General features: G+C 41.1%; 1 protein-coding gene across 1 annotated transcript in view; it reads right to left on the bottom strand.

Moving 5' to 3' along the window:
- The window catches only part of DRC1 (dynein regulatory complex subunit 1), a 74928-nt gene that overhangs the window by 36349 nt on the left and 19756 nt on the right, over positions 1–18823 (bottom strand). The window contains exons 2-7 of the mRNA XM_004377689.1: positions 11362–11449; positions 8147–8259; positions 5219–5402; positions 4334–4471; positions 3272–3358; positions 2501–2623 (exon numbers count right to left, since the gene is read on the bottom strand). Of these exons, the coding sequence (XP_004377746.1) occupies positions 2501–2623; positions 3272–3358; positions 4334–4471; positions 5219–5402; positions 8147–8259; positions 11362–11449 (733 nt within the window). The remainder of the gene's footprint in view (positions 1–2500; positions 2624–3271; positions 3359–4333; positions 4472–5218; positions 5403–8146; positions 8260–11361; positions 11450–18823) is intronic.

Genomic DNA, 18823 nt, shown 5'->3' with positions numbered 1-18823 from the left:
CACAAGTGGCAAAATCCCTTTCACAGGCATGGTTACAGGCTTATTTTTGTACCAGTTGTTAATTATGGGCCCTTTGCTGGCAGTGAGCACTTGGAAAGTATACATTCTTCTTTACTTCTTGTACTTTACCTGTCAAACCCAATCTATGTGTATTGGATCCACTTTCTTGCCATATTTGAGAACTAACACAGTGCTATGAATTAGTGGGAAAGGGCAAATTTGGTGTTTAGTTGTATGCCAGATCTTCTTGACAAAAACGAATGCTATCTGACTTTAATGTCTAGTGAATGTACACCTAAGAGGCACTATGATCAATTCAATCTCACTAATATACTCCACATGTCAGAATATGGGTAGTCCCTGATCTGATTTCCTTTTTACAAAGGGTATAGTGTGGTACAGTGTACTCTTCGTTTCCACTCTAACACAGGAAAGCACTCTTATGTAGAGGATCCGCACACACTTCCCTACTCTGAATATCTTCATCTGTCTGCCTCTCCCATACACACACTCCACCATTGGACCATCTGGGTGGGCTGAGCCAGGACAGCCAGGTCTCCCAGGCTCTCTGCCTCTCTGTTCCTCCCCTTCCCCTCTTACCTCCTTCTTCCCCTTCACAGTAGTCTCCCCACATTGTAGCATTGTTTGGCTTTGCTCAAGTGTTTGGACACTGGATTAAGAACTTGAGATTCTATATATCTTACTGTTCGAAGCCAATAGTATGTGGTGTAGTCACATAAATTATCATAGAGCCAGATAAGTTCAGAAAAAAAAAAAATCAGGACGCTTAACAATAGTCGTTTTCATGAAAATCATAATATATACAGCCCACATAAGTAGACTGCTCTTTTACAGACTTCTACTGGTCTTTGTAGGTAACTCTCATTTCCATGACACTAATATGAGAAGGGCCCAGAAAAATGTTCAAGACTAGTAAAATTTTAGCCTAATGGAGGTTTTTATTTAACCTAATTATATAAAGCTATGGGAGAAGTAAAAACTGAAATGTTACTAAAGGCTACGTAGAAAGTTTTAATCTGACACATTTCTCTAGACAGAGCCTAAAATGACTAGACCATGCTTGAACATTAAGATGTAATTACATCTAAACGCAGTTAGAGAAGATTTTCTTTAACTGGAATTGAAACACAGAATCCACACTTGGAGAGGACTTTAGAAATCAGAAAGTCTAACCTTCTTCCCACTGCAGAAATTCCTCTTTGACAATGAAGACAGACCGTCATTCAGCCTTTGAATACTTTGAGTTAAAGGACTCTTTGTTTTGTGAGACAGCCCTTTTTGTTATTGGATAGCTGTAACTATTAGAAGGTTCTTTCTGATAGTGAGTCAGAAACTCCCTTACAAAAGTTTCCAATCATAAGTCAGAGGGCTGTTTGGAGTAATGGGAAGGATACAGGCTTTTGAGCCAGGCAGACCCTGGGTTTGAATCCAGTGTCTCCTACCTTACTAGATACATAGCGTTGTCCCTGAGCTTCAGTTTCCTGATCTATAAAATGCTGTTAGTGATATCTTCCTTTCATGCTATTGTGAGGGTTGGAGATACTGTGTGCTTAGTGCCTGGATCATGGCAGATGCTCATTAGATGGAAACTATTAGTAGTAGCTGTAGTCCTAGCTTTGGCCGGCTGACACAGCTAACTTTCTGTCATGGATTGATTTGTGTCCTCCAAAAAATGTGGGTAGCGGCTTGACTGGGTCATGATTCCCAGTATTGTATGATTGTGTTATCTGATGTGATTTCCTTGTGTGTTGTAAACTCTACCACTATGATGAGATTATATGTGATCTCCTCATGTGTTATAAATTCTATCACTGATGAGGTTATACTGATGACATTGACAAGATTAGTGTCTTAACGCAATCTCTTTTGAGATATAAAAGAGAGAAGCGAGCAGAGACACATGGGAACCTCATACCACCAAGAAAGCAGTGCCGGGAGCAGAGTGCATCCTTTGGACCTGAGGTTCCTGTGCAGAGAAGCTCCCAGACCAAAGGAAGACTGATGACATGGACTTTCCTCCAGAGCCGATGGAGAAAGCGTTCCCCTGGAGCTGATGCCCTGAATTTGGACTTGTAGCCTACTGGATTGTGAGAGAATAAATTTATCTTTGTAAAGCCATCCACTTGTGGTATTTCTGTTGGAGCAGCACTAGATGACTAAGACACTTTCCCTCGAGATATTTCCCTTTGTTAGGCTAAAATGCATGGTTCTTTCAACTATTCCTCACATTCCATGGTTTCCAGACCCCTTAAGCACCTTGGTAGTTTTCCACTGGTTTATTAAGGAAAGTATTCCTCCATGTATATCTTGTACATGAGCTCCTTCAGATATGAACATTTAAAAGAAAGTAAAATTAATAAATATTTGTTGAGTGGACCGACTGCAGAACATTATGGATAGCTCCTCAAGATGACACATTCACAGGTGCTCAACATCTGCTCTGCCACCCAGATGCCTGAGTGAGGAACACCTGTCAAACCTGCACGTCCTGCTCCAGCTTGATCTTGATCATGTTGTACTCTTCGCAGTCCCAGACCCTCTGCTTGTTTAGCTGCTTCTCATATTCCTCTACTTTCTTAATGCGGTTTAGAAGGTACTCCAGCTGAAGGCACAGAAGACAAAGGGAAAGTCAGATACAGTCCCTGCCTCTATCCTCCAGGGGCCTGACAAGCATGACACAGTGGAGGGTTTGAAAGTTTCATGACCAGAAGGAGTCTGACAGCTCTCAGAAGCCCCTCTGCCTAAGACTTCAAACTCTCAGGCCATGGCTTATATCATTTATGAGGGTCCTTACTCTAGAAACTCCAAGAGGAATGCTCCATTAAGAAATTATGCACGGCTCTGCAGTCAGATGTTTGTGTCTCTAAAACCTCCATTAGATCTTGGCCAAGTCACTTCTTTGTTCTTTACATCTCTGAAATGAAGTGAAAACCTCATACCCTTTTAAAAATGTGTCTTAAAACACTTTCTTGGGCCACGGATATGCATTGCTAGGGTAGATAACCAGAAAACAAAGGAGAGAGTGACAAGACCATAGAAACCACAGTGAGCCGCAAAGGTGGTTCTCACCACCACCAAGGAGACAACCTCCATCTGCAAGGCCCTATTGGTTAACTAGGAAGTGCAGTAATGAATGTATGCCTTGGCAATCCTGCCCAATAGCCAAAAAGGCTGAGCAAATTCAGTCACAGTAGAAATCACCCCAGATTCTACCTGACACCTCCCTACCCCCATCTACCACCCACTTTACCTCTTTGGCATTGTGAGCCTGCAGTGCCCGCTCCCATTTCTTTTTATTACTGGTCAGTAGCTCCTGTCGTTCTACCTCAAATGCTTTCTGCAACCAAGGAGGAATAAGGATCTAGTGTCAGTTTTGATTAGGCAAGTCTCACCAGTACCAAAGGACTCTTAAATAATAGTGCAAGTGCCGTGTCACCAACCACACGAGATCAAATCCAAATGCAGGCTTGCCAAGTATCATGTGACCAAATGGCTACGGAATTTAGGTATTATGAAGTCTATAATTCACATACATTTAGAGAGGAAATGTTCCAAGAGCCCCGCGGCTTAGTCAATATCAGAGTCAGGGAGGGAGCTAGGGGAAGGCCAGTGTCACTTGTTGGTAGTCACAGGGAAAATCCCAATATGTACAATCGACCATGATTAGGCGTGGTGGATTGCCATGGTTGCGGTTCCCATGAAGCCAAAGCAGCATGTCGCTCACCATGGGAAGCTATAAGAATCCAGAGAGAGATTCCCTCACCTTCCTGGCTATCTTCTATCTTGGAAAGATCCAAGTTTCATCTCAATCTTTAACATTCCATTTATATTCAAAGCACTGATTCCTGAACCCTATTTGACACAACCCTTTCCCATCCCCTCCCATGCTCAACCGTCATAAATAAATCAAATAAATGGCTCATATATGCCATATGGTTATGGAGTACTAATCTCCCTCCTCTACTCTCCATCCCTTTACCCTGTCTTACTTTCTTTCAAAGCACTTACTACCACCTGTCAAACTGTGCATTTAGTGATTTATTGTCTAGCTTTCCCCTACTAGCCTATAGAATATAGGCTCCAGGGATCAGGGACTTTGTTCTGTTCATGGCTGTATCCTGAGCCCCTGGAACAGCACCTGGGATATAGCAGACACTAGATGCATATTTGTTGAAAGAGTGAATAAATGAATGAAACCCTAGAACAGAGACAAAAATCAGAAGACTGAAACATCTAGGACCCTCGTGAGATCGTTAGGACAGACTCAACCTTCCTCCCAAGTGTAGAAAGTAGTCTTCTTGCACCCCATTACCTCAATGTGAGAGAGCTCCTGACGAAAGGTTTTCATTACATTCTTCACTTGCTCTTCCATCCTCTCCAGAAGGAGGCAAATGTCATCTGCCTGTTTCTTCAAATCCTTCACATACTGGTCATCCTTTGTTTTTAACTCCTAGAAAATGACATGTAAAAGGCTGGTCACTAACCAAGACAGAAGCAGGAAGTGCCAAGCACATTCCACCTGGGCCTTTCTCATCAGAAACTGGAAACACTAGGAATGAAATCTGTACAACACGGTTTACAGGGTAGTCTGAAAAGGCCTGGGAGAGGAATGGATAGAGGGAAGGGGAAGCTCTGTGCAAAGCTCCAGACAAGCGGCACCGGGGCAAACTCCTCAATTACTATACACTAGAAATCACCCTGCAAGCTCCCAGAAAGCCTAAGGTGTCCCAGCCAAGCAAATAACATGCAGATTCCAACACAAGCTGGACTAAGTTGCAGACTAAGTTCCATTCTTAGCTAAAAACATAATCATCTGAAACAGCATTTGCTATGAAGGTATCTTTATTAAAACCCATTGCCATCAAGTCGGTTCCTACTTACAGCGACCCTATAGGACAGAGTAGAACTGCCCCAAAGCGTTTCCAAGGAGCGGCTGGTGGATTCAAACTGCCCACCTTTTGGTTAGCAGCTGAGTTCTTAACTACTGTGCCACCAGAGCTCTATTAAGTAGCCAATAATTCTAAAATTTCTACAAAGTTTTTTCTTCTGGTTAAAAGTTTATTGCTTCAGTTATACAACATTCTGAGTAATGGAGCAAGGCCTACACATTTTTCCATTCAGAAAAAGCAACCAATAACCCAGTTAAATCCCCCAGCCAGATCCCACGTGGCTGGGTTGAGTGGCTGTGGCCTCTTGCCTGCTGTAACTCGCTGATAAGCTTGTTCTTATCTTCTATGAGCCCAGCACAATGCAGTTGCTGGGTGTTGAGCATGTCCCACAGGTCCTGGGGGATTTTCTTCTGTTTGCCCTCCTCCCACTTTGCAGTGATTTCGTCAAACTTGTCCTGGCTGGTCTTAACTTCATTCTCCAGCTTCTCAAGTCTGCAAACACAAACATATCAACCATGCCAGCACAGCAGGAGACGCCAGGACTCTGGATGTTAACTTCCAATAGAGCAGGCAGGTTGTCTAGCATTGATAATACAGAACACAGGCACCCATGCACTGCCTTCAGACACACTCACCCAAAACCAGACCAGACACTAAGAAATCTTCTCTTAGTTTAATGCTTGACTATAAGTAACTGAGACCAAATAGACAAAGTAACACATACCAAAAACAGATCAACATTAAGGAGATTAGATGGATGGTTGGATGGATGGATGGACGGATGGACGGATAGGTAGGTAAGTAGGTAGGTAGGTAGACAGACAGACAGACAGATAGGTAGGTAGGCAGACAGACAGATAGGTAGGTAGACAGATAGATAGGTGATAGATCAAGTCAATCGGTCAAGTACTTCTGGGTATGATGGTAACATACAGTAATTAAACACCTGGTTGCTGGAGTCATATAGCTCATGTTCAAGTCCTGAGTTTGCTACTTACTGATTCTCAACCTTAGGCAAGTCGCTTATCTTCTACAAGTCCCATTTTTCTCAACTGTAAAATGGAGAGGACAGAAGTATCCACCTTCATATGGTTGTTGTCAGGACTGAATGAGATAATGCACCGCACAGGTGTTCAGCACAATAATCACTTAGCAAGTGTCACTTACATTATTAGCTCACGTGAAGCAACATGACTTCAAATGTCTAGCCATTCTTCTCTCAAATTATAAGTAAATGACCAGCGGAATGTACAAATACGGAAAATCCACCATTGTTTGTTGTGTGCTGTTGAGTTGGTTCCAACTCATAGCAACCCTATAGGACAGAGTAAAACTGCCCCATATGGTTTCCAAGGAGGGGCTAGTGGATTTGAACTGCTGACCTTTTGGTTAGCAGCCTGAGTTCTTAACCACTTCACCACCAGGGCTCCAATCCACCATTAGAAATAGAAAACAGGGATGGCCTTTCCAGAAATCCGTAAGAAACTCTATGGTGGACTATACTAAGGATGGGACTGGATTGAAGAAAGGCATTAGGGCTGAGACACGAGGCTCCTTCTGAGGACGGTGACTAGGACATGTGCCAGAGATTCCCCCTAATTTTAACAGACTATAATTCTATGAGATTGTCTCCAAACAAAACCACAAACAGGGGCCACAACTTAAACATCTTGTGCATCTCTTCTGTCCTTCTATTTCCCATCCGCTACCCCACCTTGCAAGCTAGGGCACATAAACCTGTTGCTGTTGAGTCAATTCCGACTTACAGCGACCCTATAGCACAGAGTAGAACTGCCCCATAGGGTTACCAAGGTTGTAATTTTTATGGAAGCAAACTGCCACATCTTTCTCCCATGGAGCAGCTGGTGGGTTTGAACCACTGACTTTTCTGTTAGCAGCCAAGCACTTAACCACTACACCACAAGGGCTTTTTCACGAGAGCACATAGTACATATTATAATTTAATTGATTTTTTTTTTTTTTTTATTTCAAGAAATGAGAAACAGTCATCAGGTCACTGTTTCAAAACACACATTAACTCTGCCACTTAAAACCTGCAATTTTCCTTATTGCTATAGAATGAACCCTACTTCCTTAGGGCCTTTCACAAGCTGACCCTGTTGGGAATCACTCAGTTCAGTGCTCAGTACTGCCCATGACAGGCAGTGGGAAGTTTCAAAAGTAAAGTCACCAGTTATACACTGGTAAATCTGGTAAAGAGAACTACTTATGCTGCACAACTAAAAGTATTGTTAAAATTGTATGTGTACGCATACGCTGAGGCTGAGAAGAGCTAAAATGGTCACACAGGTTGCTCTTCTAATTGAACTATACTTAAGAAATTGAAGAACAAACCAAAGTAAGAATTTAAATGAGGATCTCTGCTTCTGTTGATATCAGTCCACCTCTATGTGCAAGCTAAAGGAGTTTAATACTTCTAAGACACTTACAAGGAGCCCTGGTGGTACAATGGTTAAGCACTGTTAACCAAAAGGTTGACAATTCGAACCCACCCAGCAGCTCCTTGGGAGAAAGACCTGGCGATCTGCTTCTGTAAAGATGACAGCCTAGGAAACCCTATGGGCAGTTCTACTCTGTCACATAGGGTCACTACGAGTCAGAAATCGCTCGATGGCACCCAACAACAACAACAACAAGCAGTTTACACCTCCTTACTGGGCAATCTGAGACCTGGGCAGATGGGTGTGCCAGGCAGTCTGCCTGCTAAGGACTGGAACTGAGGGTTGAACATGGGTTCCTATTATCCCTCTGACCCTCTATCTTTCTAGGCATGAATTCTTTAATATTTTTTAATACACTGTTACATTGGCACATAATACCAAGATGTTTGTGGGTCTGGTCATTCGGATCACCTTAAACCCAGGACAGCCCAGTCCACCTATACAGCCTCGTCTCTTTCTTTCCACCACCACCACCCCCCGTATACCCTTCACTATCACGTAAGCTTCAAGAGCAGAGGCCATGTTTCTCTCCTCTTTGTATCCATAGAGCTTGCACATGTCAGGAATGTAATACTTGAGGAAAGGAGGGAAGGAGGGAGGGAGGAAGGGAAGGAGGGAAGAAGGAAGGAAAGGAGGTCTCATAAGGGGCCAGAAGAGAATTTAACTAAATTAAGTGTGACAAAGCCACTCGCAACGATTCTGGAGAATGTAGGGACCCACAGAGGAGAAAAACCTCTTCATGCCCACCAGGCTGCAGAGCAGTGGGCTCCTTACCTCTGACGCTTTATCTCCTCTTCTTCCACCCTCCGTTGGATCTCTCTGATATCTGTAGCCACCTGGATATTTGTCACCAACTCGGTGCCACAGAGCAGCAGTTTAGCCAATTTCTGCAAACAAAGAAATAAGAATTCGTAAAGTTAGAATACTTTATGAAAGAATTCATAGAGTTAGAAACATTTTTGCACAGCCGTATATAGCTCTTCTATCCAACCGAGCAGGAATTCATAGCTGTAGTGGTTAAGAGCTACGGCTGCTAACCAAAAGGTCGGCAGTTTGAATCCACCAGCTGCTCCTTGGAAACCCTAAACGGTTGCCATGAGTCAGAATCAACTTGATGGCAATGGGTTTTGGTTAAGACTTTTAAGAGTAGCACTATTTAGCAAGATTTTTCTATCAGAATATTTGTGATGTGATGTAGTTTAATAGCACTTCTCAGGTTTAAATGCACTTTATTTCAGTATCTTTAGGGTAGGGACTGGCCAACCAATACACTGGCATGTACTATAGGTACATCACAGCGCTTTACCCAGGAGGTCGCCAAGGTGACTGACACTTTCGGGGCCCTTTTGAAGAATCCCAGCTGGGGAGGTGGGGCAGATAATTAAAGTTGTCCTCCAATATCCATCTCCCCTCTCTTCTTTTAGTAAGAGAACCCTCAGATTTTAGCTGGGTATGTGACTTCCCCAAACAGATATATTTCTAAACCTTTCTTACAGCTAGAATAAAATCTAAATCTACAGCACATGAGCAGAAGTGCCGTGTGCCACTTCTGAACTGTGCCTTTAAAAGGAAAAGGTGTACCCTCTGCTGCCCCTCTTCTTCCCCTTCTTCCCAGCTGAAGTGTGGTGCTAAAGTACATCATGACGAGCAGAGAAGGCAACTAAAGAATGGCAGATGGAGCTGAGGTCCCTGACATCAGGCAGTCCCCATGTCACCCTCCCTAACAGCTCCAAACGGTTAAGTGAGGGAGAGAAATAAATGCTTATCTAGTTTATGCGAATGTAATTTGAAAGGATGATCTTTTCAGTAAATGGTGCTGGATCAATTAAAAATTTATATAGAAAACAATAAACCTTGAGCCCTACCCTTACATCAAACCAAAAATCAAACCCATTGCCCACGAGTTGATTCCGACTCATAGTGACCTGTAGGACAGAGTAGAACTACCCTGTAGGGTTTCCAAGATGGTAATCTTTACAGAAGCAGACTGCCATATCTTCTCCTGCAGAGTGGCTGGTGGGTTCAAACCGCTGATCTTTCGGTTAGCAGCCAAGCACTTTTAACCACTGTACCACCAAGGCTCCACCCTTACACGGTACACACAAAAAACAAATTCTAGGTATATTATAAACCTAAATGTAAACAATAGGAAAATAATGTCTCTAGAACAAAACATAGAAAAGTATCTTCATAAACCTAGAGTAGACATGAGACACAAAAAGAATTACCATTTTTTAAAAAAAAGCTAATAAAGTGCAGGGCCAAGGGCAGGGGCCCCTCTGCCCAGATCTCAGGGCAGTACTGGCCAGCAGTACCATGGTAGTGAGGAAGGTAGCAAGGTAGAATTTTCTTGTACACATTTTTCCTCAATGCCAAAGCTCTTTATGACTAAAGTCCTAAGTGAAAGCAGACATGAAACGTTGCTAATGAAAACAACATTATCTCTTTGGTTGGCACTCAGTTAAAGAGTACTCAGGATAAAATGTATATCAGTATTTTTAAGACTCTAATATCACTTTTCTCCTACACAGAAATGCTCAGACATCACTGACCTGTTAAATGAAGAAACCTAAGTTCGAAGAGGTGACATGAATCACCGAGTTCACAGTGAAAGACAGAGCTAGAACAAGAACCCACATCAGCCCACTATTCTCTCCTCTGCACTAAACTACCTTATTCGAGACACAGTACAGGACAAGTTCTTCAATAATCTCTATATCTCATATGCTCTCTAATAATATTTCAGTGACTCAAGGATTTTTCTCCCAGTACGTACACTTCAGTTTCTGCTAGAAATTATCTCCCTCTTCTCCACCTTTATAAATTCCACCTACTTTTCCGAGACTCAGCTCCAGTCACACTTTCTCCATATAACCTTCCCAACCAGGCCAGCCCAGTGAGCTCTTTTCCATATCTCAATTCCTGCACTCATATCTCATATCACTTGTCTACGTATTTCATTTAGTAGTTAATTTGATGCAGAATTTTTCCAGTTCTGGCTTGCTGTTTTGAACTGCTGTTTATTCCTCCTGCACCTGTTGTTCTAAGTACTTCATTAAATATCCCAGAAGCCCTGTCATTGTCACAGGAGAGCATTCAATGATGTTCTTTTCAATGTTTATTGAGTACGAGCCATGTGCTACTCCACAGCTACAAAAAAAATGCAGAGAAGACATAGGATGAGGTCTTCACTCTATAAGAGCTTACAGTTTCACTGTGTAGACTGCATGTACACACATTTGAAAAGTCATACAAGGCAGAAAACAGTTTAGAATGAAATGAATGGCACAGACAAGAAGTATTAGATATGTGGATGAAACAATCTGGAATGAAATGAATGGACAGACAAGAATTAGATACGTGGATGAAACGATATAGGAAGAAATGAACGGCACAGACAAGAAGTATTAGATACGTAGATGAAAGGAATTCAGGCTGGGCAGAGGAAGATCCAAGGAGGAGTCAGAACTTAAGATGGTCTTAAAGGATGGGAAGGTAGCCTGATGAAAGGAGGGGAGAAGAAGAGAAGGGGCTTGGCATCCCAGATAAGGAGAACAAGTACTATCAAAGGCACAGAGCAGGGATGAACAAGGCCCTCATGGAGATGAGTGACTGGATCAGCCCAGCCAACGTGGAAGACTCAAACTAGGCAACAACAGGAGATATAACTGGAAAGTTAAGACGGGAATAGACTACAAAAAACCTTGAATGTCAGACTAAAAAGTGTGGATTTTATCCTATGAATAATAAATAACCATTAAAAGTATATAAGGAAAAAAAAGTGTATGAGCAGAGAAGAGACAGCATAAATATAAGAAAGTGTCATAAGAAAGCTCACTCTTAAAGAGCTATCAAAATGGGAAGAGTTGAATTCAGTTCTGCCTAGAGACAGGAAAATGGGATACATGATCTCATAAATATAAAAGCCATGGTGTCACACTCGGCTCTCTAGTCTTACAGGACTAACCCATTTGCTACCTAGTTCATACCAGTCTGCTTTCTTCTTTCTGTTTGTAGCTCTTGCTTTGGTCTTCCTCACTCTCCTTTTTCCCATCTAAATATTCTCCAAGTGCTTCCCTGTGATAGAAAAAGGCAGAGAAACTGAAGTTATTTCTAGTACTTAAATTCTATATTCCAAGGTACCATGGTACTTTACACAACATACAAAAATACACCCCATCTGGATAAAATTTAAGTATTAAAAACATCACAATCATAAAAACACTAGAAGTAAATACAGAAGCACAGAAAACCAAGACCAGAAAAAAAGATTTAAAGATTTTACTTTCTGAAAGTTTAAAATTTCTATACACTAAAATACATTATAAGGTTGAAAGTCAAGGGAAAATTGGTAAAAGATATTTGATAAAATATTGTTATCCATAAAAATAGAATGGTCTCCTTCAAACTGACACACACAAAAAGACAAAATGCCAAACAGAAAAATTGGCAAAGGATGTGAACAGGTAGTTTACAAAGAAATACAAATGGCAAATAGACATCTGAAAATATGTTCAACTTCACTTATAAACAGAGGAATGAAATTGAAAATCCAACGAAGTATCATTATTCTATCAGATTAGAAAAAATTTAAGAAGTTGATAATACCAGGTGTGGGCCAGGAGTGTGGGTGCCAAGCTACTCTTACTCCATAGGTGGAAATCTGAAGTACAACAACCTGTCTGAAAGGCAATTTGGTAAGATTTATCAAAGCCTTAAATGTGCTTCCTCTTTGACCCAATAATCCCACCTTTAGGAATTTTCTACTGAAAGATTACACAAGTACACAAGAATGATTACTGCAGCACTGACTATACTAGCAAGAACATGGTAACATTCTACATACATATCAATAGTTGAAGGTTTAAATAAGCTATGGGACAATAATTGCATATTTTGTAGCCTATCCTATAAAAAAGAACAATATAAATATAGGCATGGGAAGGTGTCAACAATATTTAAAAGGAGTCAGTTGTAGAACAATATACAGAGTATAATACAAACTGTCTTTTAAAAACAGGCTTATATATGCATAGAAAAAATTCTGGAAGGATATATGAGAAACAGACAACAGTAGTTACTTAAGGAAAGAGAAGGAATTGCTGAGGACTTCTATTTTCTACTTTATATATTTTTGTATTGTGTGAATTTTACAATAGCTGTATTTTTTAAAAAATCAGAAAATAAGACTAACGGCGGGGGTAGACTTCTTTGGAGGAGGCATGGGGGCACGATCTCTTCAATCCCTACACCACTTACATCAGGAAGATCCCACTCTCATCTCTGGCACACAATGGCCATAAGGGACTCCCACTACTGCGTTAATAAAAAAATTAGTTTCTCTGGGCCCCAACCATTATCTTATGACTTCAACATCCATGGTGAAACAAGAAGATCCCTTTTATCTCATTCGTTCTTTACTGTTTCTAACATTGACTTCCATCTCCACTCCCTTTGTTCAAAGAGCAGGACAGACTTACAAAGCGTTATACCACATTTGAGTTACCACTCCCCAGTCCCAATCTAATCAAAACCCTTTTTTCTTGTTATTTTATCACTTCTCTATGCTTATTGAACCTGCCCTTTGTCCTTACTAAGAAAACTTATCATCTATTTTACTCAGCTCTTTAGACCTTTCCTGGCTAATGGTGTTCTCATCACCATCGAAAATGCACTCATTCCTCCACGTCCTACTTTGACCAGCAATTAATTACCAACTCTATCTAAATAATCCCTTCCTGGAGCAAAGATCAGTGCTTCAGAAAGAAAAACAAGTGTGCAGACTAGATCTGCTACAAATTCTTAACATCTAGTTTCAACTTCAATCATTTTGCTGCCTTTTATTCATCATTTTTGACTGCGTAGCACTACACTGTCCAATATGGTACCCTCTAGTCACATGTGGCTAATGAGCACTTGAAATGTGGCTAGTTCAAATTGTAATGTGCTGAGTGTAAAATACACACCAGTTGGATTCTTAAGGCTGAGAATAAAAAAAAAAATGTAAATATATCATTGGCATAGTTTATACTGATTGCATGTTAAAATGATGATATTTTTATATATTGGGTTAAATAAAATAAATTATTAAAATTAATTTTGTCTGTTTCTTTTTACTTTTTTAATGGGATATTAGAATATTTAAAACTACATATGTGGCTCATATTATATTTTCATTGTTTAGCACTGACTTAGTATATTTAAGTCCCCCCAAAAGACTGTCCCAGACCTTCTCCCTCCTCAGGTTTGAAGTCATACACATCTTCCTTCTTCTGGGAGCTGAATCCCTCTTTTGGGAAACTGTTTCCTCACCACCGCCACATGTGATTTGAATGGTAAATGCCATCTCTATGAATGCCTCACCTCCTGGCCAATCAGAGTGCTTTCTCAGGACTTTAAAAATTAGAATTTAATTGGTAAGTTGGTTAGGTTTTGGGTTCTAGGTTGGAAATAATTTTCCTTCAGAATCTTGAGGGCATTGTTCCATTGTCTTGTAGTTTCCACAGTTGCTTTTTGAGAAGTCTGAAGTCATTCTGTATTAATCTGTTTTTTAAAATATAATTTGTTATTTGTATGTGATCCATTTTTTTCTCTCTGGAAGTGTGTAGGACTTTCTCTTTGTTCTCAGTGTTCTGAAATTTCTCAATAGTGTGCCTTTGGGTAGGTCTGTTTTCATCCATTATAGTCCCCTTCAATCAGGAAACTCATGTTCTTCAGTTCTGAGAAATGTTCTTGAATTATTTCAGTGACAATGTCCTCCTCTGTTTTCTCTGTCCATTTCTTCTGGATTTATAAAGAAAATACTAGATCTATTGGACTAGTCCTCTAATTTTTAAAATTATTTTTTGTTTTGCTCTATCTTTTAGGTGATTTCATCACCTTTATTTTCTGATCCTTCAATTGTTTTTTGTTTCTATTATATTTTTAATTTCCAAGAGCCCTATCTTTTTCTCTGAACACTTCTTTTAATAATATCCTATTCTTGTTTCACAGATGCAATATCATCTCTTTTTTCTCTGTGAATCTTAGTAATAGTCTTTTTGTTGCATTAATTTTTTTTCTTCCTACAATAGTATCATAACCACCCTATCATCACCATAACCAACAAATTCCTTAATATTATCTAATACCCAGTCCAACTCTGTACTTGGATGGCTCATTCTCATCCTTCAGTTTCATCTTCAATGTCACCTCTCTAAAGAGGCCACCTTCTCTGGCAACCTACCTTTAGGCTCCACAGCTATTATTCTCCATCTTTGTTCCTTGCTTGTTTCTTTTAGGGCCCTTATCACAGATTGTAATTATGTAATTTGTTTACTTGTTTACTTGGTTTTGTTCCTGTAGTCCTAATTAGAACAGAAGTTTCCTAAGAGCAGAGACTATATCTGTCTTGTTCATCATTGAATCCCCAGCACAACTGACATGAAAAGAGTGGCATCCAAGGGGCTTGACCCACAAAGAGTTTTAAAGATGGTCAATAGAATATGGCATCACTAGAAGCAAAACAGAAGGGCAGCCAACAAGGATACAGCTTATACAGATTATCAAAATAAGGTAGCAATGGATAAATAAGAGACTGAGGGTGTTGCTCCAATAAAGTTAATGATGCCTTGCCCAAGTCCTGGACCTGAGCCAGTTTTCAGACCCAAAACCTCTTGACTAAAGAGTTGGCAGGGTCTCCAGGAGGGAGGACCTGTAATACTATGGCAAATATAAATTATAATGATGTTCCCCAGTCATTCCCCAGAGAAACTCATAGTAATTTATCAAGGGATTGTACAATGGGAAAAGAGGGATACCCACACATTTTTAAGACTATTAGAACAAGGTCTGAGTTGGAATTGATACCCAGAGATCCAAAGAATCAGCAGGCCCCCATCCATTAGGGTGAGAGCACACAGGGGCCAGGTAATAAATGGGGACCTGGACAAAGTCCTACTTACAGTGGGTTCACTGTGGTCATTTCTCTGGTCCCTGAAAGTATTATTGGGATTGACATACTTAGGGTTTGAGAAACTCCCACATTAGGTCCTTAGCCTATGGGGTAGAGCTACCACAGTGAAGAAGGCCAGGCGGACACTTCTGAAACTACCCCTGAGTGTATAAAAAACAATCACAGACCAGGGATATAACAGGGATTAGTGGCACTCTTCAGAATCTGAAGGATGCAGGAGTGGTCTGGCTCCTGTAGAAACTGGATGGATCCTAGAAAATGGCTATTGATCGATTACTGCAAACTCACTCAAGTAGTAGCCCTGATTGCAGCTGCCATGCAAGGATGGCACCCTTGCTAGTGCAGATTAATACAGCCTCAGGTACATGGAATATGACCATCAATTGGACGCATGCATTATTTTCTACTACAAGATTCCTACTACATGCATTATTCATACTAATTAGGAAAAAGGATCAGGAAGTTCACATTAACATGCAACAGACAATAATATATACTCACAGCCCTCATACTCACAGAGCCATGCTAATTCTCCTGATCTCTGTCATAATATAGTCTGAATAGATCAGGATGATATGGATATCCCACAGAACATCACATTGATCCATTACATCAGGGACAGACTAACGACGGCCTGTGGGCCAAATCCAGCCCACCACCTGTATTTGTACAGCTCACAAGCTAAAAACAGTTTTTACATCTTAAATGGTTTAAAAAAAAAAACGATCAAAAGAAAAAGAATATTTTGTGGCATGTGAATATTATATGAAATTCAAATTTCAGTGTCCATAAGGCAAGTTTTAGTGGAACACAGCTATGCCCATCTACATATTGTCTATGACTGCTTTCACCCTACAACATCAGAGTTGAGTAATTGCACCAGAGACCATATGACCTAAAGCCTAAAATATTTACTATCTGACTCTACAGAAAAAGTTTGTCCACCCCTGCATTTCATTGACGACATTAGGGTAATCAGGCAAGATGAGCCAGAGATGGCTAGTGCACTGCAGGTTTCAGTAAGACGTATGTGCTCCAGAGAATGGGAGATAAACCCAATAAAGATTCAGGGGCCTGTCACATCATTAAAGTTTTTAGGGGTCTAGTCATCAGGGGCATGCTTGGACAACCCACCAAAGTAAAAAACAAATCAATGTAGCTTGCATCCTTCACTACAAAGAAGGAAACAATGTCTGGAAGTCTTCTTCAGGCTCTAGAGACAAACATCCACAGTTAGGAATCCTGTCTTGGCTCATATACCACCTGACATGGAAAGCTGCCAGTTTTGAGTGGTTCCTGGTACAGAAAAGGACTCTGCAGGAGGCATGGGCCACAGTGCAAGCAGCCAGGCCCCCTGGGCTACATGATCCAGCAGACCCTATGGTTTGGAGGTGTCAGTGATGGAAAAGATGCCATGCGGAGTTTGTGGCAAACTCTAGTGGGAAAATCATAGTGCAGGTTCTGGAATTCTAAGGCCATCTGTAGCTGAAATGCAAACACTTTTTAAAAAAATACTTCCTGGTAGGCTACGGAGCCCTGGTAGAGTGAACAATTGAACAAGGGACATCAGTTCCCATGTTGGATCCAAAACTGCTTATCATGAGCTGAGTCTTTCAGCTCTGCAAAGTCACTAAGTCCTGTTCAGGCTTGATCTCAGATTTACCATTTCCATCTTAATGATGTATTGCCTCTGGGCCTGCCCGACTTTATGACATCACTAAGATGGAAATGGTAAATCTGAGATCAAGGCCTGAACAGGACCAAAGGGCACGAATCAACTTCATGAGCAGGCCACCCGGCCCTTCACATCACCATCTCCTCTCCCTTGGTCTGAACCTGTGGCTTAGGAGGGGTCCTATATGACCAACTAAAGGAAGAACAAAAAGCCTGAGTTCAGTTTATGGATTGATTGGCTTGGTATGTGGGATCAGGCTGAAAATGAATAGCAGCTGCATCACAGCCACACTCAGGGATGGTTTTGAAAGACAGTAATGTAAAATCTTCCCAATGCTCAGAGCTTCAAGTGATGCACCTGGTCATGGACTTTGTGTGGAAGGAAAAAGTGACCTGCAGAGTCTCAGACAACACAACTATTCAGGGACTTGAGGAGTGCCTGATCCTCAGGCATACAATCCTACACAGTATACCAAGACACCCATTTCACAGTGAAAGAGGTGCAGCAGTGGGCCCATAACCATGGGAATTACTGGTCGTATCACTACTGCACCATCCAGTCAATCAGGCAGTGTGGAACGGCCTGCTGATGGCACAGCTGAAGCACCAGCTTGGAGGTAATACTCTAGAGAATGCAATAATTGCACTAAATCAGAGATGTCTATATAACCCTGTGTTACCATTTAAAAAAATGCATGAGTCTGGCAGCCAAGGGATAGAAGCAGGAGGGACCCCACCTACCATCGCTCCCAGTGACTCATGGGGGATTTTAAGTTTCCCATTTCCACAATTCTGGCCTCTGTAATGTCAGAAGTGGTGGTCCTCAGTCCATACATACTAGACCAGTTGAGACAAGAGGAACCCCAGAGACTATTGCCCTGAGACACCCTTTAAACTTTGAACTGAAACTACTTCCACAGATCACATTTCAGCTAAATAACAGATTGGCTCATAAAATAAACAATATCAACTGTCATGGATTGAATTGTGTCCTCCAAAAATACCTGTCAACTTGGCTGGATCATGATTCCCAGTACTGCGTAAGTGTGCACCCTTTTGTAATCTGATGTGATTTCCTTATATGTTGTAAATTCAATCACTACGATCTAATAAAATGGATTAGTGGCAGTTACGCTGATGAGGTATACAAGATTGGATAGTGTCTTAAGCCAATCTCTTTTGAGATGTAAGAGAGAGAAGCGAGCAGAGACACATGGGAACCTTGTACCACCAAGAAAGCAGTGCTAGGAGTAGAGTGTGTCCTTTGGACCTGAGGTTCCTGCACAGAGAAGCTCCCAGACCAAGGGAAGATTAATGATATGGACTTTCCTCCAGAGCCAACAGAGAAAGCGTTCCCTTGGAGCTGACACCCTGAATTTGGACTTGTAGCCTACTGGACTGTGAGAGAATACACTTCTCTTTGTTAAAGCCATCCACTTGTGGTATTTCTGTTATAGCAGCTCTAGATGACTAAGACATCAACTGTGAGTACCGTGCTCCTTTAAAAAATCATCTATACAAGACTAAATGGTCAACATTTACTCTAAAGCAAAGATTAGAAGGTAACAGGGGATGGGGAAACTAGATTAATGGAAATGGGACAACCAGAACAGGAATAATGAGAATGTTGACACATGAAATGAATGAATGAAAATGTAACTAACGTCACTGAACAGTTTGTAAAGAAATTGTTAAATGGGAACCTAATTTTGTGTATAAACGTTCACCAAATGAACAATAAAATATTATTTAAAAAAAAAAGTCCTGATCCTCAAAGAGGTGCCCTCTTGCCAAGGGGCAGACCAAGGATCCCAGTGAATTAC

The sequence above is a fragment of the Trichechus manatus genome, unplaced genomic scaffold (assembly GCF_000243295.1).
Source record: "Trichechus manatus latirostris isolate Lorelei unplaced genomic scaffold, TriManLat1.0 scaffold00052, whole genome shotgun sequence".
NCBI classification, from domain to species: domain Eukaryota; kingdom Metazoa; phylum Chordata; class Mammalia; order Sirenia; family Trichechidae; genus Trichechus; species Trichechus manatus.
Note: the sequence above shows the minus strand (reverse complement) of the source record. Positions and strands in the feature narration are given on the sequence as shown.